This window comes from Squalius cephalus (genome assembly GCF_949319135.1).
Source record: "Squalius cephalus genome assembly, chromosome: 18".
Taxonomy (NCBI): domain Eukaryota; kingdom Metazoa; phylum Chordata; class Actinopteri; order Cypriniformes; family Leuciscidae; genus Squalius; species Squalius cephalus.
Window position 1 is genome coordinate 33964232 of NC_137139.1, and position 8801 is coordinate 33973032.

Here is an 8801-nt window from a genome sequence, read left to right on the forward strand (position 1 = left end):
AACTTAAATTACTCCGTCATTTATGGTCATACAGAAAAAAGAAATATAAAAAAAGAATCTTCGATATTTCTACTTTTGTATGTGTCCACTTACAATCAAATCAAAACATTGTGCTTTTGTAAAATAAAGAAAATAAACAGGCTGTGCGTTCTGCCTCTCCGTCGCGGTGAACTTTTTTTTCTTGAGCACGTCTATAAACTGAAACAAAACACAGCGAATACTTATCACACATTTATCAGCCATATACCTTTATAAACATTTAAGTGTGTACTTTTAAATGATCAGATTCAAACTGAAAACAAATATTCTCTGTTTAAGTAATTTGTATAAAACCAACAAGATGTCCAGCTTCTCAAACGCTTCCTAATTTTTTTTAATTTGACCACGCCCACTCGCGCAAAAGATATTCACATGCAAATCTCCACATGGAACGCGAACGCGCTCATTACCTCAAAAACAAAACACCAAAACACTTCATCAGTCTCTGCTTTTCGTCGAGATTGAAAGACGCGCCGTGAGCTTACATTGGGTTTACCCCCAGAAGAAGAAGAACGCGATTTGAAGACAAGAAAGATGTAAGGTAAGAAATTCTTACATATTAGTTTGTTATTGTTGCATAAATTTCACATTGCAGTTGAACTGTTGCTAGATATAGGTGAATATTATAATATTTAGACCCGTGTTTACTGTTACTGTGTTTGTGGATATCTGCTCAAACGTAGATATGTATATGGTAACCATAATTTTTTATATTTGAGCGCGATCGCGTTTGAATGTATAATATTTTGGATCGTTTGAAAAGCAAAACGCAACAAACGGCTTCATGTTTTTACTATTATCTCATTTCATATCATCATAACGAATGAAAACATTTGAAGTAACATGATAATCAATATATTTTTCTCTAGCTTAGTTGTTACTGAAATCTTTTGGAAGATTTATATGCTGCTATAGGTTATTGTTATTATTTTATGCAGCACTGCGCATAGCCTATGCCTACAAGGCACAACAAACCTGGTGTTCATTATATTATATATTATTGGAAACATTTGTGTGTGTGTGTGTGTGTATTCTGTGAATTTTAAAAGGCAATTTTAACCAGAAAAATCTAAAATGTATTCCCAAAATCGTGCAGGCCTTCCTCTTGATATCATTATGTTCACTTTTTTTTTTCTTTCAGGACCCAGATACCACTGAGTCCTGCTGACTTCAACATTCACATGAGTCTCTGTACATGAACATGGTAAAGTGAAAATCAAACACCTTGGAAATGAAAGGTATGTATGTATGTACAATGTTTTTAGGAATGGCACAAAGGTCTCTTTCTTTGGATGATTGTTTTCAATGAGTGCTTTTTTGTCATTTGTTGTGTATATTTGGATTATGTTGTGTTGTAAATAAATCCAAACAATCTAAAAGCCATTCTTTTTTAAATCTCCTCATTCTTTGTGCAAGGTTGGTCAGAATGGCAATTCTATTATGATAGGGCCATTAGGGAGTGTCTTTGTCTTTCTCAGGTGTGAAAAGACTTACATATTAATGAGGTGATCCGCCGTCGTAAAAATTTTAAATCAATATATTGTCTTCTCTGAATGAGCAGTCAGGGTGATTTTCACATAGTTTTAGAGCAAATATTCTAGGCTACGTCATACAATTTTCAAAAGTCTTGTGAAGAAATAATCAGTATGGGTTTCATGACCTTATTTCAGTGAGAATTTTTTTTTGTATTTTCACAAACCACGCATAAATGTCATTATCTCAAAACTACAAACTTTTACACACATGCTGCTGATATATTATTGTAGCAGAGTTTGTGCTGAATACAGTGTAATCAGACTTTAGCCATGAAAATGTCACAAGTAACAGAAATAACCACAAATGTCAGAGCATGTCAGAACACCTCCAGGCCCAGAAAACAGCTCAGACCCCAGAGGGTTAACTGTGTACATATATGTGTATGCACCTATCTCATAACACAGAGTCGTCCCGCCCTGTTCTGCCGTTGCGATCACTTCACTTATACATGAGCCCTGGGCTACTGCCCTTGGGACATAAGTGTTGGAAACTTAGCACGCACGGCGCTTTACATAGGGTTCCCGTAGCGTAAGCTAAAGGCAACACGAGAGTACTCTCGTAAGAGAGCGACACTTGATTACTAAAGTAACCTCGGTTCTCACTTACGCAACACTCGTTCCCTCTCTAGAGATAACCGAGGTTACGTTAGTAACCGAGTGTCGTTTTATTCATATGTTCTCATATCCATATATTTTACACGATTCTTTGTATTCTGGTTTTGATGAAGTGTACTAAAATAAACATCGGCTGAATCCGAAATCGCCCCCTAAATCCTCAATCACTATTCCCTAGATTAGTCCACTAATACATTTCACTTGGAGTAAATGAAAACGAGTGAGTGAATTCGGACAGCCGTTGAGTGTAGGAGTCAGCGGAGACTCGCGCTGCAGAGCCAGGCAAAAGTATAAACAAGGCTTCAGAGTTCTCTCATCAAAGCCAAGAATAAACAGACCAAAGTGACAGAACACTGACACTGTTTAAATGCTAAATGAACAACAATATTATCAAGTGATGCAAACCAATTTTTTGTTGTTGTTGTTGTTGAAATTTTCAGTTATGTGATTTACAGTATGTAATTCATTGACTGTGAGGAGACTAGAAGACTAGATTTTTTTTCCATTTTGCATTTTCAACATATTAGGTATATGAATACGACTGAATAGGTGCATATAAAAAATATATATATATTATATTATTTATAGATATAGATATATATATAAATTATTTGCAAACACTAACAAAAAAACATATTTTTTTACTGCTCTTTTTAACTTTTTGTTTTCCCCTATTTTAAATATTTTATTTATTTATTTTAACCTCCAACCGAACTGCTGAGACCATCACATTGTTCAAGAAGCAGCTGAAGACACACTTAACCGCAAGTACCAAACCACTCACTCCTAAACCAATACACTTACACACTCCTTCACACTCACGGTATATTGTTTAAGCAAGATGATCAATGTTGCTATCAATGTTGCTACCAACAGGACACCCAGACCAATAATCATCCATTTTCTAATGTGGACGGTCCGTGACGAAGTAAGGGAACAATCAATGGAGGCGAGAGTCTGCAAAAAGAGGAAGATTCAGTTCAAGCAACACTTCTCGAGGAAAGATCGCAAAGCTTGTGATAAGTTGCGGCTCAAATTGCAAGAAGCCAAATGATTCTAATAATTTTTTACACTCACTTTTCTCTGCTCTGAGCGCGTGATCTCTTGAATCTTCTTAATTCTGTCCTGGATCATCTACATACAGAGAAAAACACAGACACATTTATCACTGAATCTAGCGTTCGATCTTCTGAAAACACAATTTGTTTTCTTCTTATTTGAGATGTCTTTTATGTCTTTTAGTCCATGTCTGTCAGCTTTGAAGGTAACATCTTGAATTCTCAAAGATTTACAAAATTAACGTTTACCTGATTTAGGATGCATTTCACAGTGTGTTTAAAGTGTTTTGTCTGTATTTCTTTACCTTCTCTCGACTCTCCTCCTCTATAGGAACAGTGTTGTGAGTCCTGTGTTCTCCTTCAGTACAGGACAGACAAACACACATCTGGTCATCTGTGCAGAACAGATCCAGAGGTCTCTCGTGTTTCTGGCATATATAATCCTCCAGATTTTCCACAGCATTGATCAGTGTGTGTTTCTTTAGACGTGGGACTCTGCGATGAGGCTCCAGATGAGAGTCACAGTAAGAGCTTTGACACGTCAGGCAGGTCTTCACAGCTTTCTGCTTTCTTTCACCACAGATGTCACAGAACACCTCAGATTCTCCTGGATTGAGCTTCTCCTTAAAGTGTTGCACAACCTCTCTGAGTGTTGTATTAATCTTGAGATCAGGTCTTCTGCTGAATGTTTCTTTACAGAGTGGACAGAAGCAGGTCTGTGTGTTCGTCCAGCTCTTGCTCAGGCAGGTTCTGCAGAAGTTGTGTCCACATGGAGTGGTGACTGGATCAGTGAACACTTCCAGACAGATGGAGCACTGAAGCTCCTCATTTAGTGATGGACCACTGGAGGACGCCATGACTGAAAAGATAAGTAATGTCAATATATCTTCTACATTCCTGAAGAGAGCCATTTTGATAATTATATGTACTATAACTAAATAGTTAATTAGGCTGTGGATGTTGCATGTTACCTGTAGAAAAAAACCTGAAGAAGCTAAATACAGAAACTAAACAGAAACTAGGAGCCACAGTACTAGGTACTGTATAATTACTAATTACTAATATAATAGGTTTTCACAAAGACATTTTAATACCATCATAAGATTTATAAAAATTTTTTTAAAAAAACACAGAAAATGAGTGGAACTGTAATTTTTCAAGCAAATAACTTACTAAATAAACATCTGTAACCACCAAGAGTAATTTCTGTTTAATCGAGTTATGGTTTTCATTGAACTTTGTTTATTCTGTCTGAAGTTCAAATACTTCCTGATTCTGATATGTTGCATGAACACAGACTTTAATTTTACAAACGTTCTTGTACTGCGTCATGCCATTAAACTAGTGAACTTACATTTCCATCGCTTACCTGTGAGTGAATGTCAGATTTGATTGTTAATTTCAGGGTTTCTGAAAAGAAGTGTTGTTTGAAGAAGCTTCCAGTTCACCTGTTCAGTTTCATTTTCACCGAAGTCTTTACACACGTGCAGTGACGTCATATACTGTAGCTCCGCCCATAATCATAAATATTAAACTGTTCCTAATCCATCCATGCTGAGTGAGTAAACAGTGTAAGAAACTTTTAGAATATGTGTAGTTTTATTCAGTTCCTTAATTTTTGAAGAGAACAAATATAAAGTTATCACAGTTTATACAATTGTTATACAAAAGTTTGTTTAAAAAGACACACTAAACATATGATTTAGTGTAATTTGCCTTGATTTCCTGGATCGGTAAAACAATAAAACATTTAAAGGCTTTCGGTTAGCAAAAAATAAATGATGAAGACGTGGTAAAAAAAAAAAAGAAGAAGAAGATTGTTAGTTGTTTTTATAATAATAAAATGTGTGCATGATTTGCATACATTTATATTAAGCAATAATAAAATGCTGACCGTTGTCTGGCCACTGCACGAGTGCGCACACACACGTCACGATCCTGAAGCGCGAATCTCAGCCGTCTGTCGTCTGAGGGAAATCTGATTTTACCCGCTGTTAAAACCACTAAAGAAAGAGCTCACTGGAGGTTAAAACATATATCTATAAACATTTCAAATATGCTAACAGTAGCTATAGTGTGTAGTGCTTGCTTGTTGTTTGCTCTGGACGGTGTGTGAGGCTCAGTGTGGATACAGGAGGAGCTGGAAACGATGACTGAGAGCTCTGATACCTCCAGAGATGAAGGGTGTTTTCTGGTCCATATACTGCCAATAGGTGGCGCTAATGCACTATTTATTAGTTTAAGATCCACTGTAAACGAAACGAAGCAGCAGCAGTAGCTTACTTTTGAAAGGAGTTCACACAGTGCTCACAGATTCTGAAGAAACCAGTAGAAGTTTGAGAATAGCATGTTTAAAATGTAAACCTGTTAAATGTAGATAATATATCTGTCCATCCTGGATATTGATAGTTTCATCACAGAAATCTGTCAGCTGAAGAAAGAGAAGGCATCACTGGAGGTAAAGATGATGGAGACAAACCAGAAACTGAAGGAATCGAGAGGTTTGTACATAATAAAGATTCACTTCATCCTTAAATACCAGAATTACCTGAAACTCTGTGTTTGTTTGTCTTTCCCCGTTTTTTTCTTTCTTTATGCTAATGAACTAATCAAATTGATTCATTGATTCGATTCTCACAATCCAAACATCTTGATATGACTGCAGATTTTGACTGCAATGTTTATACACTGTAAAAAAATCCTGTAAATTTACATGGAAATTTAACAGCAAATTGCTGTTTCCATGTAATAACAGCATTTTGCTTTTTTTTTACAATGCATTATGGGAAGACTTGTTCACTTCGGGTTGTGTGGTCGATCAACAACAAATTGTCACTGTTATTTAACAGTATTATACCCTATTTTCGTCCAATGTGCACAAGGCGACATTTTGGATTATCTGAATGAGGTAGGTTTTCAACGATTTATTATTTTATTATCTTTAAATGACCTATTACTTTAAAATATAACATCTTAAACATCTAATGAAGCTTCTGTGATTTAAATAAGATGGCTCCATTAAATTATGTGTTTTAACTATAGGCAAATAATTGGTCAACGGAGTGAGATTGAGCCCAGACTGCCATACAGCCATTTTATCACACACACAGGTAAGAATACCTAATTTTCATTCAACCTGCATTACCAAACTTTATCCAAGTAATAGATGAATGGAATGAACGAAATATATATATTTTTTCTTCTTGTGTGGCAAGTTAACATGCACATTCAGTCCATGAGAGACATTATCTAGAGACATAGACAAATTATCTGCTGGTGTAACTTAATTTGCCGCTCTGCGCTTATTTTAATCGCCCTGTTATCAAGTAGGCCTATATTATAAAATAACAATATATATAAAGATCCAGTGAATCCGGTTAGTGAATGGGTAAGATTTGCACGCACACTCATAACGCGTTTGTACTGTCAAGCATGCAAGGGAATTATAAAGTTTGAGTTTTGAATTATAAGTGTTTATGAAACATGTTCAAATCTTTTTTGTCAGTAAATGGTAGTGAGGTATGAACAACATTTTAAATTCTTGTCTTATATACTTTAAATGTGTCTAATGGACAATGGAATCCTCAAGCCATCCTATGTGTATATTACTTTCTTCTTTAAGCCGAACACAGTCAGAGTTATATAAAATAATATACTGGCTTCCCAGCTTTGCAATGGCATTAAATAGATCCCGAGTTTTTGAAGCTTAAAAATATCCATGTTTATAACTTTTATAAACTATAATCACTGGCTTCCGGAAACAGCCGTACACGAGTTCATGATAGAGTCAAGTTGCGGCAGAAGAATGACCTCTGACCCGACATATGAAATCTTATATCAAAGTCCTTTTCTTTCAAAACGTCTCTTTTTAGACTTCTAATTCATGACTTGCATTTTGTTTTACTCTATCCTCTGCACTTCCGCATTCGTCAGTTCCAACCTAATCTTTCGCTACGTCTTTGCTATACGTCAGGTCAGAGGTCACCCTTCCACCAGAACTCAACTCAATCATGAACACACATACGGCCATGCCAGAAGCCAGTGATTATATTTTATAAAATTATAAAATACAGATATCTTTCTTACAAAAATGCATGGCTTTTCTTCAGAAGAACATTTTTTTTTACTTTTATGATTGATTGATGCATTTATTGGAGCTTCAAAAACTTGGCATTGTTCAGTGCCATTACAAAGCTGGGAAGGATGTATGTAATATAACTCTATTTGTGTTTGGCTGAAAGAAGAAAGCCATATTTTGAGATTGAGTAAATTGTGGGATAAATTCTTGTTTTGGGTGAACTATTCCTTTTAAATCATTGTTCACTGAAGATATTCTCCTCTTATTTTTCAGACGTTTTGTTGTAATTAATCCAGAAAAGGGGACCAAGGCTGCAAGGGGAAAAGTGATGTCCAAAAAATCTGGGAAAACCGTGCAGAAGAAGACCATAACCGTCAGTACCAAAGTATCAAATCTTTTAAAAAGACTTATGTACTTCAAGTGGCACTTCATTTAAAATGTAGCTGACACTCCCTACACATGCAGTTTGTTTTCAGAAACATGGTGGCCTGGTGTTATTATTTTGTTTATACATAGTTCTTTAGATATTAAAAAGGGCTGGTGTTTTTTAAAGCCTGATTTAAGAGGTTATTTTTTAATGATTTAATTATTTTAAATAATTACTTTGTTTTAGTGCAACTGTTTTTGGGCTAATGTTTGCTAAAACCTCATTTGAGACTAGATTTGTATTTTATATACAGGTAAGTCAATTCTATATATTGTGTATTTGTTTGATTTTTCTTAAGCCATTTTTGCATTTTGATGGGTGCTTATTTCTATGCACTGAATATTACTTGACTCCTATATTACTATATTTTTTTTATTTGCCTGTTTTAGTTCACAATAATTGAGCAGAATTGATCTGGTGTTGTATCAGAATAATAAAAAAAATCCTAACTTGGCTTTATTCCTTTTTTGTAATCCATGACAAAAATAATGTGCAGGGTTATAAATTGAAATTATTGGGGTGTCATTGTAAAAAATGATACTGTAAAAAAAATGGGAAACTACTGGCAGCTGTGGTTGCCATTATCATACTGTTAAAATACGATGTGTTACTGTTTTTGAAATTAACAGCTAAATACCGTTTTGACAACTACAGCATATAGCTGTTAAATACCGGGCTGTAAAATTACAGTTTTATACTGTAGTTGTCAAAACGGTATTTAGCTGTTAATTTCAAAAACAGTAACACACCGTATTTTAACAGTATGATAATGGCAACCACAGCTGCCAGTAGTTTATTGTTTTTTTACAGGATTATTTTTTACAGTGTATGTACAATAAAGTGTATTAGTGTATTTAGTGTATTAAGTGTAGAACGGCTCCATGGACTCTCCTGCTGTTTTGACATATCTATAAATGTTACATCCAGTCTTCTTACAGTTTATTATTCTTTTAAATAGTCTCCTTCAGAGGAACAGTTGTTATATAAATTGAAAGTCGCTGTGATTCTGTGTTCCTCAGGAGCTGGAAGAGGTTTGAGTGTGTGTGACT

General features: G+C 35.1%; 1 protein-coding gene and 1 long non-coding RNA gene across 2 annotated transcripts in view; one reads left to right on the forward strand and one right to left on the reverse strand.

Annotated features, from left to right (window-relative positions):
• LOC307146006 (uncharacterized protein) overlaps positions 1-4686 on the reverse strand; it is a 29232-nt gene extending 24546 nt beyond the window's left edge. The window contains exons 1-4 of the mRNA XM_079849729.1: positions 4617-4686; positions 3553-4106; positions 3267-3323; positions 3012-3146 (exon numbers count right to left, since the gene is read on the reverse strand). Coding sequence (XP_079705855.1) covers positions 3012-3146; positions 3267-3323; positions 3553-4104 — 744 coding nt within the window. The 5' untranslated portion in view covers positions 4105-4106; positions 4617-4686. The remainder of the gene's footprint in view (positions 1-3011; positions 3147-3266; positions 3324-3552; positions 4107-4616) is intronic.
• LOC307146010 overlaps positions 1-5041 on the forward strand; it is a 29177-nt gene extending 24136 nt beyond the window's left edge. The window contains exon 3 of the long non-coding RNA XR_013819035.1: positions 3947-5041. This is a non-coding gene — a long non-coding RNA (uncharacterized lncRNA). The remainder of the gene's footprint in view (positions 1-3946) is intronic.
• The last annotated feature ends 3760 nt before the right edge of the window (positions 5042-8801 follow it).